Here is a 19,508-nt window from a genome sequence, read left to right on the forward strand (position 1 = left end):
AAATGGAATTTTCTACAAAAGAAATCATATAGCTCCCCTCTCCTTTTTTTAAAAAAGAATTACCCCTGGTGTTTTATTTAGTTGAGCTGAAAACAACAGGGAAGCTGCCCGGACTGCAGTAAACGTGAGATAGAAGTATCGCCAGGCAGACATGGGCCTGGCCTGGACGTGGCCAGCAATCTGAGGGGAAGGGCCTGCCTTTAGCAGGGAAGCACCTCAGAATTACGAGTGCAAGGGAGCAACTCAGTCAACAACAAGAAGGACCTTGGAAGAAGACTCCGGAGCTCTAAGCTAGGACACAGCCAATCAACAAGGCAGCTGGATTCTTCTAAGACCCTGCAGAGAACACAGTTAATCCATCTACAGGCTCTTGACCAAATAAGCTTCAATAAATTTGTGTCGATTTTTTCAAAAGTAGAGTCAAACTCTTTGTTATGCATCCCAATGTGATATTAGATAAAACATTTAAATAAACATTTCAACACGGGAACGTTCAAGTAGCTGATGAGTGAATGAACGGCATGCTCAACATCTTCAGCCATTAGGAAGGTGCAAACTAAAACCACAATGCATAACTGCACTCCCAGCAAACAGGCCACATTTTTCAGAAAAACTGACAACATCAGGGGCTGACTGTCATGAATTGATGGTGAACATGAAGTTTGTTCAAGTACTTTCAAGAACGCTCCTGCCCTGGCTGGTGTAGCTCAGTGGATTGAGCACGGGATGTGAATCAAAGGGTCGCCAGTTTGATTCCCAGTCAGGGCACATGCCTGGGCTGTAGGCCAGGTCCCCAGTCAGGGCCATGTGAGAGGCAACCACACATTGATGTTTCTTCCTCTCTCTTTCTCCCTCCCTTCCCCTCTCCCTAAAAAGAAATAAAATCCTTAAAAAAAAAGAACACTCCTAATGTCCATTGTACATCTTTGTCAGTATGTGTGCATGAAAATATATGAACAGAAGTGTCCATATAAAATTTCTTGTAATTGTAAGAAAAATGAGAAAAGTTCATCTGTCCATCAACAGTAGTTTGGATTATTTTAAAATGTGACGTGTTTGTACAGTAGAGTACTATACTTCCATGAAAAGTGACACAAGCAACTCTTAAAATTCAACACAATACTGGTAGATTAATATTGGAGACCCTGGGAATGTCTCTAAGGGTAAATCATGTCACCACACAGAAGAAGGGACACATGCCCAGCCAGCAGGAAGCAGAGCCCAACACAACACCGAGTCCTGCAGTGCAGGTTAAAGCCAGGAGAACAGGCAGTGATCACTTAAACTTGAACTCCCAGATGGCTTTCCGTCAGGGGTTGTGGAAGGCACCCTGGCCCAGTGACCCAGTGGACAGGAGGCATGGACAGGAGGTACCCAATCAATGTTTCTGTCACACTGATGTTTCTTCCTCTCCCTGTCTGTCTCTCCTCCCTCCTCCCCCTAAAAAAATGAATAAACATATCCTCAGGTGAGGATTAAAATAAAATAGTTGTTAAAAGCAAAGATTGATATAGGGGTTAGGGGTCATGAATCTGCTTTTAAAAATGATTTTTGAAATATTGGCGTTGTATTGAATCCAGGGAATTAACCCTTGCTTGTTATTCATCTTTTATCATTGTTGGAGCTCCTTTTTCAATTTTCTGTTAATTTGTGTCAAATCATCAGAGCAGCATGAATCTATAATGTTCCTTTTTACAGATGTAATAAAACTTATTGTGATTCTATCCAGGCCTAGAGTTTTCTTTGTAAGAAACATTTTCATTACAATTAATTCCTTTAATAGCTAGAAGGCTTTTCATCTTTCCAATTTACTTTCATTTTACTTTTGGTAATCTGTGTTTTCTAGGACACTAGCCATTTCAACTACAATTCCATGTTTAATAACCTAAAGTTGCCCATGATACCATCCTATAATCTCTGTAAAATATGTGCGAGCACTTGGGATATTACTGGATAATATCTTGATATTGGTCACTTGCAAAATCTCCATTTCTCTTCAGCGAGGCACGCCAGAGGTTAATTTGCATCCTTGATTCTACTAAAGAACCAACCTGGGCTATTCTGCTTTCCATATATTTGTTTTCCTTTATTAACTTATGTCCTTATTTTTTCAATCCTTCCATAAATTTCTATTTGGTTAGGTTTGTTGCCTTGTCCTGGCAGGGTTGCAAAGTTGGCTGAAGCCATCATCCCGTATACAGGTAGTCCCGTGTTTTTGGCAGCCGGGTCCGGCTTTTCCACAAATGGCCAGCAGAGGGCGGAGCAGACACGGAGCTCTGGCGAGCTCCACCGGCGCCTCCCACCCTGCCTGCAGTGAATGGGTTTGGGCGGGGCAGGGGGCTCAGCCGGGCTGGGAGCGGGGCAGGGCGGGCGGGGAGCACAGCAGGGCAAAGAGTGTGGCGGGATCGGAGGTGAAGCTCAGGCAAGCATCCCTCCTGGGCCGGGTCTTAACAGGCCACAGATTCCTACCGGTCCGCGGCCGGAGTTGGCGAACCTTACGGTATTAATTTCCTCTTCGGGACACAAACTTGCGTTGTGGGTTCAGTCCTTGATTGGATACAATCGATATCTTTCTCTCTCAAATCAATAAATATATGCTCCGGTATGGACCGAAAAAGAGTGTTGTCTTTTTTGGTAATTACCAAAATTGAGTGACTGTGTCAGAAATAACCAGACTTTTTCGTTTTCTGACACACTCACTTCAAGCTATCAAATTCCCTCTAAGAAGTATTCTTTCCATCAGCACTTGCATTATTAATCAAAGCCTAACATTTTCTAACTTGGTGATTTTTTTCTTTGACCTGTGGATTTAGAGATATACACATTAATGGTCTAATTCAGAAGTAATTTCTAGTTAGACTTTATTACTGGTTGCTGGCTAAATTCCAGTCTGGGGTCTGAGAATATTTTCTGAATTATTTCGATCCTTTGAAATGACTGAGACATCTTTTATGTCCAGATGTTACAGACAAGCCAAAGTGTCCAGTGCGTTTGCACAGACCAGACGAGATAGATGCAGTGGTTTTGTATACATCAGTTAAATCAGCAGTACTAACTGTGTAGCAAAATTCCTAAACCTTTCTGGTTTTCCTCTCTGCTTATTCAGTCAATCACATCTTGCTTTCTAGTGATCAGAAATATTAATGCACCTTCCTTATGACAAACTGCATCACCTGGGCAGTTATGGATGATGGTTCATGATTCCCTTTAATCACTTCTTAAACATTTGCAGGGGAAAAGGAACATGGCAAGGAACGTGGCAAATTATATGAATGAGCATTTTAATATTTGTATATTTTTTGCATCCTCACCCAAGGAGATTTTTTTTTCATTTTAGACAGAGAGGAAGGAGGAAGGGAAGGAGGAGAGACAGACATCGATGTGAGAGAGCAATATCCATCAGTTGCCTCCCATATGTGCCCCTACTGAAGATCAAACTCACAAGCCAAGTATGTGCCCAGACTGGGAATCGAACTCCCAACTTTGGTATATGGGATGATGTTCCAACCAACTGAGCTGTGTGGCCAGGGAGAGTATTTTTATGTTTTCGGAAATGAAAATCACTCCTCTAAGGACCCAAACTTCAGATTAAAGCTGTCCCTTTCCCATCCAGCCACGGCAGGCAGGTCTGCATGCAGCCGTGACGTGACCCCTGTGGGCTTCCCTACAGGGAAGGAGGTGTGGGACTCCAGCCTCACGGGGACAGTCTTTCCCTTTGTTCCCCCATCTGTTCCCTTTGCTTTTGTTTATTTGCTTTTTTTTCCTCCCAGAAGCAAAGCTTCTTCCTTCCTTATTAATGGACAGGGGCTGGCACGAATAACGCTCCTCTTTAATTACAAAATCTTTTATTACAAAAGCATAAGCATGTCATTCTGTAACATAACAATATCACACTCAAGCACACCACGTGAGATTTTAAGTGAACTGTTCAAATTAAAACTACAAATTACTACACTGATATTATGACCCTACCAACCACACTCAGGTAGGTGTCCCTTCTGCCAGACCCTGTATTTAAGGCTATAAATTTTGCCTCTAAGCGTGGCCTTAGGTGCATCTTAGATGTCTTAATATTTTATATTTTCACTGTTGTTCATTTGAAGCTACTTTCTAATTTTCTTTGTGATTTTTCAATAATGCACAGGTTATTGAGGTTAATTCATGCTCTCTCTTGGGTTCTGCCTTTTGAACATAATTAGCTGTACACTAAGTCCTTCAAACATTGATTTCATGCATTTACCCAGTACTTACTATTGTTACGATAGAAACATCAGCCTCATGTCAGCTATTTCACATAGCTAGACATTAAAATTTAAGTATGTTGGAAAAAATTGAGGTAAAACCATAGCAATGTGAACATGACAAAAGTCTGCTAAACACACTAAAGTGTACATGAAGCTGAATTGTTGGCACTTGTGGAAAAGCACCTGGGAGATGTATTGAAATTTTCAGTGTTTAATTACAGTGTAGATAATTCAGTGTAATGTGTATCATGAGAGCAATTTTTTTATAATGCCAAACTGAGTGTTTGAGCAGCAGTTACAGGTTTTTTTTTAATCCTCACCAGTGGATATGTTTATTGGTTTTAGGGAGAGAGGGACAGAGAGAGAAATGTAGATATGAGAGAGAAACATTGATTGGTTGCCTCTGGTATACTCCCAACTGGGGATCGAACTCACAACCTGTGTACACTGACCAGGAGTTGAACCCACAACCTTTTGGTGTATGGGGTGATGCTCTAACCAACTGAGCCACCTGGCCAGGGCAGTTACACTTTTATTTTAATATCCATGCTGATATATCAAATTAGAAAGGCATTTTTTGAGTATTTGATGTGGATTCCTTGAAACAGCTCCCTTCTCCCAGTCTGTTCTGTGCAGAATCTCACAGGATGAGAGGGCAAAAAAACAAACAAGCAGACAAAAAACACTGCAAAGACGTGTTTACCACTGAACTTTTTTTTTAAGTAACATCTTATTTCACCTGGTTTTAAAGCTCAACTTAGTTTTCCCAGCTTTACTGCAGCATAACTGAGGTATACTGCACATAACTAATATATTCAGCTTGGTGAGCTTGGACGTAGGAATTAAGAGTTGGAGACACCTGCCTCTGTAAGTTTCAAAATAAAAGTCAGTTGGTCCATCAGCATGAGAAAGTTAGTACTGACTCACTACCTCTCATGTGCCCCGAACTTCCAAAGATCTGTAGATATATTACTGTTACATGCAGAGAACCAAAACGGAGGATGTCGACAGTGACTTTGGTTGCAGGATTCTTGGGATGATTCTAAAATACAAAAGACATCCACGGGGGTCTCCAAGACTGTCCCTTGTAACAGGCACTGGTGCAATAATTGTTATAAGAATACTCGCCTTCAATCCCCCCTCCCACCAGCTCACTCCCCAAACCAACACATACACCTGAACGCTGGACTGGAAGCAGGTGTGTGTGCTGGAGGAAACTGCTATGAGACAATGTGTGTTCTTTGAATACAGACCTATCCGTGATGTAGGGCTCCGCCCAGCAGGCCTCAACCCGTTGGGATAAAAGATTGTCCTTTTCTGTCTGACCCTACAGTCCACTTCTGAGCTAGGCTCCCGCCTCTCAGGCTTTTGTTAGGCTGTCTGGACTGTGTCACCGTTGCATTGCTGTAAAGCACCTCCCACATTGTCCCTCTGCTCCCTGGTAACCAGGGGGCCAAGCACTGCCCACTCAGGTGGAATGCTGCTTCCCTTCCTTTAACTTGGACCCCCAAATGCTGACCAGCCAGAAATCCTGTGCGGCCCTTCAGACTGCTGTGGGTACACCAGTTTGTCACAGTAAAGTCCCAGGCCTTGAGGCACACAGTGCTTTGGGGGGCGGTGAGAATAAACTGAGAGAAATGGCCAGATGTCTATGCTCAGAGACTGCATAGAAAGTGAAAACATCAATGCTGGGGGGGTGGGGAACAGGACAGGAAAATGGACTATGACAGAGAAAATTCTTTAAGATTATAATTTGACTGGGATGGGAAATACTTGTTTATTTCTTCCAAGATGCACTGCCTGCTATTTCCAGTTATTCAGTCTCACATGCTATAATCAGGAGATAGGATTTTATTTTTTTTTAAGATTATTTATTTGTAGACAGATGGGAAGGGAGACAGATAGGGAGAGAGACATCAATATGTGCTTGCCTCTTGCATGCCCCCTATATGGGACCTGGTCTTCTATCCAGGCCTGTGCCCTAAGAATCCAACCAGCGACCCTTTGGTTCACAGGCCAGTGCTCCATCCACTGAGCCACACCAGCCAGGGCAGAAGATAGGGTTTGAGTTTCTGATAGTGCACATGCAATTCTGTCTCATGCACTATAAAACTAAATGGTACAGTTCACTGTGAGGGGGTGGGACATGAACTTGATTGGGAAGCACATGGGTGGGGACTGGAAAGCAAGCAGTGCCTGGTGACAGAAGCACAGCCTTGGGCAGGTTAGGTAATCTCTGTTCCCTCCTGTTCGAGGAAATAAGATGGCCAGGCACTACCTGGAACTTCACTGTCTAGTACAGTAGCTACTAGTCATGGGTAGCTATTTAAATTAACTCTGAAATTTACAAAAAAAATTCAGCCCTGGTTGGTGTGGCTCAGTGGATAGAGTGGTGGCCTGTGAATCAAAGGGTCACCACTTTGATTCTCAGTCAGGGCACATGCCTGGGTTGCAGGATGGGTCCCCAGTAGGGGCTGCGCAAGGGACAATCACACTGATGTTTATCTCCCTCTCTCCTTCTCTTCCCCTCTGCCTAAAAATAAAACACATAAAATCTTTAAAAAAATACAAATTCAGTTCCTAAGTCACTCGAGCTACATTTCAGTTGCTCAAAAAGCCACATGGAGTGAGTGTCCATTGCACTAAAAATCATATATACACAATCATCATAGAACTGGTTTATTAAAAACATAGATCAAATATAATTTACACAGTGCTTGGAACATATTACTATTAAACAAGTAATAGGTTTATACTCAGGATTCTTATGTTTGTGAATCTGTGAAAAGCCTGGAACTTAAGCCTGGTATCTGTGCCCCAAATTTTTCTTCTGCAAAACTCTTAGGGGTCGTTGAAGGAAGATCTGTGAACAAATGTATTTAGAGGAGGTCGGAGAATGCAAGTGAGTCAGACCTCGGAGGAACTGCTATCTCCAGCACAAAATTCCACAATGATAGAAAGGAGGAAAATTCTAATTCGTGGTGGGAAAGTCCTTCATGAACAAAAGTAATCTCAAGTTTCACCATTTTAATTAGTTTAATTCCTCAGATGGTTATCTTTTAATGTTGGTGTAAATGCTGTGAGTTTTAAATGTTTTCATGTCATTGATTATGCCTTTGTAATGTTACAGTGTATAGAAATACAACTGACCTTGTATGTTGAAGTCCTATCTGATGTCCTTGCTAAATGGATTTATTAAACCTAATATTTTTTACCAATGTCATTTTCATTTTTGGATCTTTCATTAAAAATTCCTTTCCAATTTTAACATCTTTTCTTTGCTTGCCTTTTTGTACTAGCAAGGATTTGCAATAATAAATACAGGACTTTTTGCCTTTCTATTTTTTTCAGGCAGAAGTCTTTAAAAGCTTTCATTTAAAGAATTGTTTTTAACTACAGAGTAATTTATCCAACAGATCAATATGTATGTTTCTTATTTCTGCCCATCATTTTTATTAATAAATGTGTTTCTAGAAATATGACCATTTCATATAAAATTTAAGGTTTAATAGTCTAACCTCGTTCCTGATATTCCTTCATGATTTTTAATGTGTCATTAATGTAGGGATACCAGTTTTTAAATTTCTGATCCTGGTTATTTGTGCCTTATTCATTTTCCCTGATAAATTTCACCAGGAATTTCAGTAATCATTTCAAAAAATTTTGTTTGATTCACTCCCCTTATTCATGCTTGTTTTCCTTTGATTAATTTCCTAACTTTGTTATTTGCTTCAATCTGATTAAGGTGCTATATCCAGACTTTCTCTCATTTTAAGATATAAATTTAGGATATAAAATTCATTCTAAAAAACTTGTTTTAGCAAACAACATTCAGTACTATATAAAATGATGATATATCATACCAGATTTATTCTTGGGACAATGGTAAATCTTTAAAAATCTATCAGTGCAAATAATCACATGAAAAGAATAAAGAAGAAACACACGATAATATCTCAAAAATATTCAGAAAACTACCTGATAAAATTCAGGATATATTCATGATTATTACCCTTAGCAAACTAGAAACAGAAAATATTTTTACTAAACTTATTAAATGTATCTACAAAATGACAAAGAGCTCGCAGGTGGAAATTAAAAAGCACCACTTGTGAGCTGATGATAGAGAATATGCTGTGAAAGGCTGTTCTACCACAATGCAGCACAAACCCTGGTGAAAGAAAGCAAGGAAAACAAAGGGGAACCACGACTTAAACTAGCATGAGAAAATAAAAGCCTGGGTCAGCCCGGGAACAGCGGCTTATTAAGTCAGCATTAGGAAAGAAAGAAGCCTGCAGCTTTTGCACAGTGGAGAAAGGGGACCATCAGAAATCCTAATAAACTGAGATGCCAGAAAGGCACACAAAAAAATGGACTCAGATCAAAAGCTCCCCCTGCTCATGCCTCGCTGACCAAAAGCATTCTCAACGGAAGCCCCTACGAATTTCCAGAAAATAAAGACCAGAACAAATTTTGTCAATAAAACAAAAATGATTAAAGGTTCCATCACTGACTATCGTGGGGCAAAAAAGAAATAAATTAAAAGCCCCACACAGACATAATAGGAACAATATAGTTCATAAAATTCACGTGTCAGATGTGTCGGAAACAAGGTGAACTTTTCAACATGGTAGGGAGAAATGACGGTTATGGTTTAATGATTTTTAAAACAAATACATCCGAATGAACAATCAAATGCAATGCGTCTGCGTGAATAGCAGAGGAGATTAAATTAAAACCTCAAAGGGTGGTGATAACATCCTCCGGACGAGCCCTTGTGCAGCGCGGCTGCGGCGGCAGAGGCCAGGTGACAGGCGACAGGCAGAGAGCCCGCCTGCCAGGAACAAAGGAGGCACGAGGTCTGTGTTCCCGCGATAAGATTTTACTGTTCGCGCGGACCGGGTAGGAAACTGCAGGTGCACCCACCGGAAGTGTCCGTGTTGCCTGCCGGGAACAGAAGGAGGTAGGAACCTATAGTAACAGGAAGTGGTGGTAACACGGACCGAAAAAAAATGCACACCTCCCAGTAAGGAGCGCCGTGCCGGCTCCTGGCCTCGAGCCCGAAAAGAAGCGATACTGGGGCGGTTTTGGCGCCGTTTTGGGGTGTTAAAGGTGCAATGGAAGAGCCTGCAGCTCCCAAAGAACCCCACGAGGCGGCCGATGCCCCAACAGGTGCCCAGGGAGAAGGTGAGGGTCCTCCGAGGCCCAGCCACCGGACGCGCCCAGTTACCCGGCATCCTACGGCTGCAGGCCCAGCCCCCTTCCGCACGGTACGTCTTAGGCCTGCCTATGCTTCCGGGGGCGGGGCCGGGCCCAGCTTTCTTCCCGGCCCACGCCGCAGCGGCAGCTGGACAAAGCAAGTCGTCTGCAGGTATTATCTGCATGGGCTGTGCAAGGAGGGGGAGAACTGTCGCTACTCCCACGACCTCTCAGGCCGGCAGGAGGCCAGGGAGGGCCGCGGGTCGCCGCCTGGGGCCTCTGCAGAGCCAGGCCCCAGCGCGGCTGCGCAAGACGAGCCCCTGCCTCAGGAAGTGGCGTGCGCCCCTCCTGCTGCGTCCTCACGCTACTTGCCTGTGATTGGCTCGGCTGCTGAAGGGGGCTTCTTTGAAGCCGAGACCGAAGGCGCAGGCCTGGAAGCTGCGCAGGGAGCGGGTGCGGAAGGCTGGGCGGGCGCGGCGGCAAGCTGGGCGGATGCCGTTGAGTTTGTTCCTGGGCAGCCCTATCGGGGCCGGGGGACCGTTTTTGCCCCCGAAGCTCCTTCTCAGAGCTCGGCGACTGAGTGGGAGTACGTTGCTCTGGGCGCTGGGACGCAGCTTTGCCGCGATGCTGCCATGGGGCAGTGCTTTCGTGGGGAGAGCTGTGCGTATCTCCACGGAGAGATATGCGACTTGTGTGGGCAGCAGGTCTTGCACCCGATGGATGCTGACCAGCGGGCAGACCACATAAGAGCCTGCATTGAAATGCACGAAAGAGATATGGAGCTCTCGTTTGCCGTGCAGCGCAGCAAGGACAAAGTGTGTGGCATCTGCATGGAGGTTATCTATGAGAAAGCCAACCCCAGTGACTGCCGCTTTGGCATCCTCTCCAACTGCAACCACTCCTTCTGTCTTAAGTGCATCCGCAGGTGGAGGACTGCCAGAGAGTTTAGGAACAGGCTTATCAAATCCTGCCCGGAGTGCAGGGTCACCTCCAACCTTGTCATTCCCAGTGAGTTCTGGGTGGAGGAGGAGCATGAGAAGGAGGAACTTATTCGGAAGTACAAGGCGACCCTGAGAACCAAGACCTGCAGGTATCATATTCCAGGCAGGGGTTGCTGTCCCTTTGGAGCGACTTGTCTTTACAAGCATGCAGACCCTGAGGGCGAGGGAGAGGAGGAGGAGGAGGAGGAGCAGGAGGAGCCTGAGAGGCAGGGGAATGGGGCCCGCGGCGGTCACCCCAGGAGACCTTCGGAGCCTGAGCAGGTGGGAGAGGGCAGCATGCTCTTTCAAACCAGTAAAAAAGAGCTTGTCACGCTTTGGCTGGCCAGTCTGTTGTTGTTTAAGTGTTTTTTTCCACTGGGAGATAAGGAGCTTTTCTCAGACACCCAGTGGGACTTGCTCCGTGGGGCGCTGGGAACATATCCCCGCTTGAGTCTGTGGCATTTCGCTGTGGCATGTGGTGTAGTGTGCTGAGGCTCTGTCATCGGCCGTTGCCTGTTCCCTGTTTATAGACACATCTACCATGTACGGCAGCTGTTGGAGCCATTTCTATAGATCATCCATCCGTTTTCTTGCCCATCCCCATTTCTCTCCCCCAAAGAGTGTGGTGTGTCACAAAAGTCACAAAACGTTTTTAAACTTGTTGTTTGGTGAAATGCATCATTGCTGTCAGTTTATGGTTTATTTTGTCATCTCTGTTTTCAACAGGATTGACTCAGTTCTAGTCTAGTGTTTACAGGATTTCCACACTCATTTTGAAGCCCCTCAAGAGTAAATGGGACAGGGTGAAGGGAGAAGTCTTAACTGAACGAGGAAGTTTTTGCTGCTACAGCTTTAAGAAATGGACCCTCGGGGGGCCTTGTGCGTGCAGCTGCTCGTCTCTGCTGTTTACATGTCTGTTCTTTCCCTGATTCCTTTCAAGTGCACTTTTTAACTTGTGGTGACCTCGTGCGTTTGTGTTTTACTTGACCAGAACCAGGTGTATATGTTTACATGTTTTCATCCTGCTTAACTTGATGTGAAATTATATGTGGACGTATATATTTAAAAATTATATATAAGCATATATGCATATGAGTGAGTATAAAAGTTATCTGAACATATATATAAAGGACATATATATCTCGTAATGTAGTATATTGTGTGTGTAATAAAATAAATACAGAACTGGATGCTAAAGGTCAAAGGCTGACAGCATTCACTTTTGTGTGAGTGTGAGGTGAATGGATAATTCGTCTGTTCCTTTCTCAGGCTACCATGGTTTGCATGTAATGAAAAAGGGTGTTCAAGTCAATCTGGCCAAATATGGCACAGATCTTAAAGGACTTACTAAGTAGGACATTGGTGATTTCCATGACAGCATTAACGGCTTGCCCTGCTGTTGTAAATGCAGAAGTGTGTGTGTGTGTGTGTGTGTGTGTGTCCACAGTACAATTCTGGGCACAACGCTCCATGTTTGGTATTCTCAGTTATCGCTTGACCATCCACACAATGGGCTTTTGACAGAAGTTTTCTGCATGGAATTGAAAAGCTCACGAAAGAAAAATAAAAATGTTGAAACTAGTCAGAATACAAGAATGGAAAGGCAAAAACCTGAAATCTAGAAAGAACCAAAAACTAAATGCAATAGTGATGCTGAAAGTTTATAACACAAACACACCATAACTAAGTTAAATGAAAGTGGTTTAAGATAAAAGTGAAATATTTTTCAGTCTTGACTATAACTAAAATGAAACTATATGCTATTTAAAACACAACTGAAATATCAGAATGCGGACACACTGAAAGTGATAAGATGAAAAAAATTAATCAAGCAGATGCCGTGACTTCTGGGTAAAATGCATATTCAGGATAAATGCATTGCCAGATAAATAGGATGGCACATAAACATTAAGTTATAATTTATCAGGAAGATAAAGCTATTCCAATTTTGTATTCTTTTAATAACTCAGCATCAGTTATACAAATAAATAATTGGTAATTATAGAAAATACAAAGCCTGAGTGACAGATTTTAATACATCTTTTCAATAACTGAACAAGGAAAGAATGAGCTGAACAGCCCTATTTTAACAACTTAATGGGCCTGTATAAAATGCTGTGTGAATTCACTGAAGAGTGCTCTTCCCTGGGCTCAGATAGCCAAAAATACACTGGAGGCCTGCTGACTATCCAACAAAGAATGTATTTGCAGAGTTTCTAGCATGTACTGAGCACTCTGCAAAGCATGAATTTAATTCTTATAACCAGCTTACTATAATTTCCCCTGTCATCCTGATGAGGTAAATAAGGTAGAGAGTTTAAATTACTTGCTGATGTTGCTGTGATAATTTATATCCTATAAATATAAATTAGTGGGACAGTGAATGGAACATGGTGTACAGGTCACAGTCATGGTGGTCCCACATATACATGCTCAGCAGAGAGGTGGGCACAACAAACTCCTACAGAGTGTGGGAGCCTCAGGGCATTATCTCTGGGCTGTCAGGCTCAGTGTTTCTGGGTCTCCTTCTCAGAATATGCCTCCGCCTCTCCTATTTTTGCACTGCCTCTCCCCTTTTACCAGATTCCTGGTTCTACATGGAAGTATCTCAGCCTGCTTTCACTGGGGTCATTGCCATAGTCCTTCCTTCTTGATTCCTCTTATTCAAAGAGTTCACCCATCAGGAGGCCCTGGATGCCTCCAGACATGCACCCATCTCCAAGGTCATCCCAAACACACAAGGTCTGGAGGGCTTAAGATGACCAAACCACTCAAGAAAAGGACGAGGTGGGGCCACTCAAGATGCGCGGATTCCAAAGGCTCACAGTGAGCTGTGAGTGCTGGCGAAGCTGTCAAAGAGGGGTTTTTAAACTGCATGTGGGAGGCTCTGAACACCGTCCTAACACACACTACCTTACATGCAACGGCACATTTTAATTCAAATGGGATCTTGCACCAGACGATGAAAAAATTCAGGGGGCTCAGTGAGATGAGGGTAGTAAAGGAGATAAAATGTTTGGGCAACAGGAAAAGGGTAATTAGAATCCTGCCTTGGCCCTTTGCCAGCCATGCATTCTGGAGCAGGTTAGTTTAATGTTCCACACTCCAGTTTCTTTATGTGAGAAATGGGTACAACAGCACATGCTTTGCAGGGCTGTTGTGAAGATCAAATATAATTGGGCAAGGAGCTTGAGTCACGTGATATTTTTTAAATGGCAACGATAAAAGTGGGATTGATGTGTGTTTTGGGGCCTGAACAGAGTTTACACAAGAATTAATATTCACTCCGTTTTTCTCTTTGGGAATCTTTGGAATGTGAAGGGAGGTAGTATTATTATTTTTATTATTTTCATAAAAATGGGGCTCATAACCTTTATGGTCATAATTCCAAAGAGACCAAGTATTTTTTTTTCCGGCAAAAGTTATTCAGGTAAAACTAAAAATGCTCTTCTAATCCTGGAGTTATAGTAAACAACAGAGATGTATTTGGGGTGGATGTCTGCATGAGTTAAATAAGAAATTTAAATCTCGGTGAAATTTAAAAATAGGACATTTCTTGTCCCTCATCAGCTCATTCAGAAAGAGGTCAAATAACAGGGACGTCACCCAGAACGAACTGGGAAACGTGTCCCCAGTGTGTCCCTAGTGCGTCTCCAGTGCCGGCAGGTGAAGACCGCGGCTGGGCAGCTGCCGCCCTGTTGGAGTCGGAACAAAGGAGCACTAGCACACAAAGGTCTGGTCTGCGAGCGATTCGCAGTGTGTGCGGCCCCTCCCCCACAGGGACGCGCGGACTCCGTCCTGGGGTCTGTCCTGAAGGTTTGATTGCAGGTTCGTGAAGAAGCAAGTCTGCTGTGCCTGCGCTTCGTGTGTCTGAACTTGGTGGGTGTACAGACTTGTGAAGATGCTAATACTTTACCTGGTGCCCCTTTCCCCTCAGAGATGATTGCCTCCCCTGTCACTGAATCCATTCACCAAACTTCAGCGGCATAAAGGGGAAACATTTCCAATTCATAACCAGTGCCCATAAGCTGCTCTGTTTTGCATTTTTTGTAAACAGCTTGTGGGGACAGTTTGTTTCCACAGCAGATGCTGAACTACAGTCTCGGCATGGAATAGGTTCGGGCGTGGTTGGCAAAAAAAGATACTTGGAAAATGGCCCAGTGCTAGTGCAGAAAAAGTAAATTAGTACAGGTCAGAATTTTTGCCGTGAAAATATATAGCATATCCCATTTTCCAGCACTGAATGGGCACTAATAAAAAAATAATTGTATTGGATCACAATGAAACTGTCAAATAAATTGAGAAATTAGTCATATAGGTAACATTCTCTGATGTCAGTGCGAGAAAATAAGCCACTACTATATGAAAATTCCTTTAAGTGTCTCTCAAACATAATTTGAGGGAAGAGTGAATCCAAATCATTTAGCAGGACAGAATGAGTAATTTAAAATTATACCATGCTCCATAGGATAGTACTGAATCTGTGCTCAGAGTAAAGCTAATTTCAAGCACTAATTAATACACACTGTTGAGAAGGGCAAATTACCTAATAAAACAGGTCCCCAGATCTATAAACTTCAAAGAAACAACATACATGCAAACATACACACATAATCAGAAATAATTAAGAAAGATTAAAGCAAAAGTTAGTAGATTAGAAAATGGGAATATAAAAGCTGCTTTTTGAAAAAAATTAATAAACAGGTAAATTAGGAAGTTGACCAAAACTTAAAGGAGAAAGCTCACAGTCTGGGAGGAAGAAGTATGGCCTCCTCCTGAGTGTGGGCGGCAGTCTTGAGAGTTCACACAGTGTGCTCCAGAATCTGGTGTTCAGTTCCCTCTTTTCAGACAGCTGCCTGGAAGCAGAACACAGTCAGCCCGCACACAGTCAGCCCGCACACAGTCAGTGATGGGAGCCGTCTGTTGGCAGCCTGCCTGTAGCTGTGAGCTCCAGTCTCTCCTGTCTCACTCTCATGCTCCGACCCCTGTGATTTAATTCTGGACATCTCAGTTTTTCTCCTGTGACCTTCCCCCATTTTCCTCCTCTTCCCGACCTGCCCCCAGAAGCCACCAACCTGTTGTCTGTTTCTGTGAGTTTTGCTTTTGTAGATTCCATATATTAATGAGATCATGTAGTATTTGCTTCTCTGTAACTTATTTCACTTAGTATAATGCCTCAAGGGTCATTCATGGCTTTACAAATGACAGGGGAGCCCTGCATTTTTTATGACTTAGTACTATTTCATTGTGTGGCATAATGGGTACCAAAGTGTAACCAGCACACCTACGATCAGATTTATGCAAAATATTGCAATGACATCAAAATAAATATTAGAGAGAAATCAGAATAGAAATATCTCTGCACTTTTGTCTTTTTTAGTCGAAGGAAAGTAATCAGATCTGCTGAGATCAGACACAAACAGGTAGATCCCTTCTCTTTACTGACAGTTAAAATTATTTTGATAATGCACTGCATACAAAAACAAAAAAAATGAGATGAAAATTTCAGCAAGAAGACAATATAACATTGCATGTTGAAACTCTAAAACTATCTGGCAGACTTCAAAAAGTGAAAATCAGTAAGGTGCTGAGCAAATTATATAACAACAATCATGTAGGAAATGTGATGAAGACCTACTTGTTATGGAAATGGTGATTTAAAGTGCATAGGAATAAAGTTAAAAATCTGAAAAAAAAACAAAAGAAACACATCAAGTATTCTTATTTTATTGCAGTGTAATTTGGTGCATCATATTTGTGTCAGGTGTATACAATTGTGATTCAACACTTGCATACAGGTGCACAGTGATTGCTGCAGTAAGCCCGGTCACTCTGTCTCACCATTCAAAGTTAGTATGATATTAACTGCTGTCCCCTTGTTGTGTGTTACATCCATGATGTACTTGCCTTGATATTGGGTCTTTGTATCCTTCGATCCCCCTCGCTCATTTATGTATGTTCCAACCCTCTTTCCCCCTGGTAGCCAATCTCTCCTCTGTATCTGTGAGTCTAATCTTGTTTTGTTTACTCTTTTTGTTTTTTGAAGATTCTACATGTAAGCAAAATTATACAATATTTATCTCTCTGCCTAGCTTATTTGACTTAGCAAAACACACTCGAGTTTCATCCATATTGTCACAAGGACAAGATTTGATTTTTTTTTTTACAGCTGAGTGGTATTCCTCTGTATCTATGTATCCATTCATCTATCACTGGATATTTATGTTGTTTTCATCTTGGCTATTGTAAATAATGCTGCAGTGAGCATAGAAGTGCTATACAGTTGACCACCAACACTCCAATCTGTTGAAAATATGTGTATAATTTTTTATTTCCCCAAAACTTCAGTCATCCTTGATATCTGTTGGGGATTGGTTCCAGGGCCCTCTGCAGATACCAAAAATCCATAGATGCTCAAGTCTCTTATATAAAATGGTATAGAATGATGCATCTCCACATCTGTGGATTGCCAGCAGCAGATCGAAGAGGCTGTTTTCATTCTCTAGTTGGTTAAATCCATGAATGCGAAACCTGAGGATACAGAGGGCCAATTGTACATTTATTAATAAAATCCACGTATAAGTAGATGCACACAGTTAAAACCTGTGCTATTCAGAGTCAATTGTGTATTTTCGAATTAGTGTTTTATTTTTATTTTTTAATTCTCACCTGAGGGTGTGTTCACTGATCTTAAGAGAAGCATCAATCAGTTGCGTCCCAAAGGCACCCCAACTGGGGGCTGAACCTGCAACCATCAGAGCCACCTGGCCAGGGCTGAATTGATGTTTTGATTTTCTTTTTTTTTTTTTAAGGATTTTATTTATTTTTAGAGAGGGGAAAGGAGGGAGAGAGAGAGGGAGAGAAACGTCACTGTGTGGTTGCCTCTCATACCCCTCACTGGGGTCTTGGCCTGCAACCCAGGCTTTGGTTTGCAGGCCCGTGCTCAACCCACTGAGCCACACCAGCCGGGGCCGATTTTCTTCTTCATGGAGATACCCAGAAGTGGAATTGCTGGATCATATTATAGTTTTAATTTTCATTATGAGGAACCTCCATATTGCTTCTCATGGTGCCTGCACCAGTTTACATTCCCTCTAACAGTGGACAAGGGTTCCCCTTTCTCCACCTCCTCGCCAACTCTTCTGTTCCTTGTCTTTTGATAATAGCTGTTCTGACCCATGTGAAGTGGTAGCTCATTGTGGGTTTAATTTGCATTTCCCTGAGGATTAGTGACATTGAGCATCTTTTCATATGTCTGTTGGGCCTCTGTATGTCCTCCTCAGAGATGTGTCTGTTCGTGTCCTCTGCCCATTTTTAAATTGGATTGTTTGGGGGGTTTTTTGATGTTGAGTAATGTGAACTATTTATAAATTTCGGATACAACTCCCTATTGCATGTATCACTAGCAAATATCTTCTTCCATTCAGTAGGTTGTTTTTTTCATTTCACTGATGGTTTCCTTTGCTGTTTTTATTTTTTATTTTTTGTTTCCTTGACTGAGCAGAAAAAATATTGCTAAGAGAAACATCAGAGATTTCACTGCCTATGCTTTCTTCTAGGGTTTTTATGGTTTAAAGTCTTACATTTAAGCCTTTAATCCATTTTGAGTTTATTCTTGTATATGGTATAAGAAGGTGGGCGAATTTTATATTTTGCATCTATTTGTCCAGTTTTCTCAGCACCAGTCATTTTTTAAAATTATTTATTTATTTATTTTTAGAGAGGGGAAGGGAAGAAGAAAAAGAGGAAGAGAAACATCAGTGTGTGGTTGCCTCTCACATACCCCGTACTGGGGACCTGGCCTGCAACCCAGGCATGTGCCCTGACTGGGAATCGAACCGGTGACTCTTTGGATCACAGGCTGGCCCTCAATCCACTGAGCCACACCAGCCAGGGCTCAGCATCGGTTATTGAATAGACTGTACCTCATTGTATATCTTGCCTTCTTTGTCATAAACAAAACAGAACCAGGCTCATAGACACAGAGAACAGACTGATAGTTGCCAGATGGGAGAGGAGTTGGGGGCTGGGTGAAGAAGGTGAGGGATTGAGAAGTACAGGCTTGTAGTTAGAGAATAGTCACAGGGCTGTGAAGTACAGCACAGGGAATGTAATTCATAATATTGTAATAACTATGTATGGTGCCAGGTGGGTACTAGAACCATCAGGGGGATCACTTCGTAAATTATATAATTTTCCAATCGCTATGCTGCATACCACAGGTGGCAAACAAGGTCCACAAGCCGAATCTGGCCCTCCACCTTGTTTTATCTGGCCTGGCACCTCGTTTCTACCTGGCAGCAGTGCCAAGCTCCTTGCCCCTAGTTAAGGAGGAGTTACATGTGTACAGTCCTAAAATTACACTCAGTCCTTTGAAGGCAACTGTGAGGCTGATGTGGCCCCCAGTGAAAATGAGTTTGACACCCCTGCTGTATACCTATACCCAAACTAATATAAAATAATATTGAACGTCAACTGTAATTGAAAAAAAAAAAAAAGAAAGAAAGGCTCTCAGATCCTGGATTTTACAGGGCTGGGCCGAGAGGTGTCCATCTCTGACCACACTCTGCTCTTCCAGGCTGGGGGAAATGGCCCCAGTGGTCACTCAGAGACCCTCAGGGCCTCTGTAGTTGTAGGGGGGGCTGTCACCTCATTTCCTACAGGCCATCCAGCCTGTGCTATGGGCTTTGGGAATGAGGCTGCCCAGAACTGCGAGGGTGTGACCCCTGCCTGGCAGAGCTGCGTGGAGGGGACCATGGCCCCAGAGTCCAGAAAGCCGGGCAGAGAACCAGAAGGATCCTTCCCAAAACTTAGGGTATGGAGTTGGCATTGCCAGGAGCTGGAATTGCTCAGGAACTTCCTCTTTCCTGTCTCCCCCTTTTGTAGTGGGAACTTGTCTGCCCTTTGCCTGTCTCCCCGTTGCAGTTTTGAGAGCACATAACCTCTTTTGGTTTCCCAGGCTCACAGGGGAGGATGGGTAGCATTTGAGTTTCTTTCATAGCTCATTTAGATGATACGTAGATGGCCATTTGGACTTGAGACATCAGAGCTGATGGTGGGAAGAGTTAAGACTTTGGGGGCTGTT

General features: G+C 43.0%; 1 protein-coding gene across 1 annotated transcript; it reads left to right on the top strand.

The window, feature by feature from the left end:
• Positions 1 to 9,287: 9,287 nt before the first annotated feature.
• On the top strand, positions 9,288 to 11,603 carry MKRN3 (makorin ring finger protein 3). Its single transcript, XM_037145885.2, has one exon. It carries the CDS (start codon positions 9,362 to 9,364, stop codon positions 10,913 to 10,915), a length of 1,554 nt encoding a protein of 517 aa, XP_037001780.2. The 5' UTR covers positions 9,288 to 9,361; the 3' UTR covers positions 10,916 to 11,603.
• The last annotated feature ends 7,905 nt before the right edge of the window (positions 11,604 to 19,508 follow it).

This window comes from Artibeus jamaicensis, unplaced genomic scaffold (assembly GCF_021234435.1).
Source record: "Artibeus jamaicensis isolate MK-2021 breed Jamaican fruit bat unplaced genomic scaffold, CSHL_Jam_final scaffold_612, whole genome shotgun sequence".
NCBI classification, from domain to species: domain Eukaryota; kingdom Metazoa; phylum Chordata; class Mammalia; order Chiroptera; family Phyllostomidae; genus Artibeus; species Artibeus jamaicensis.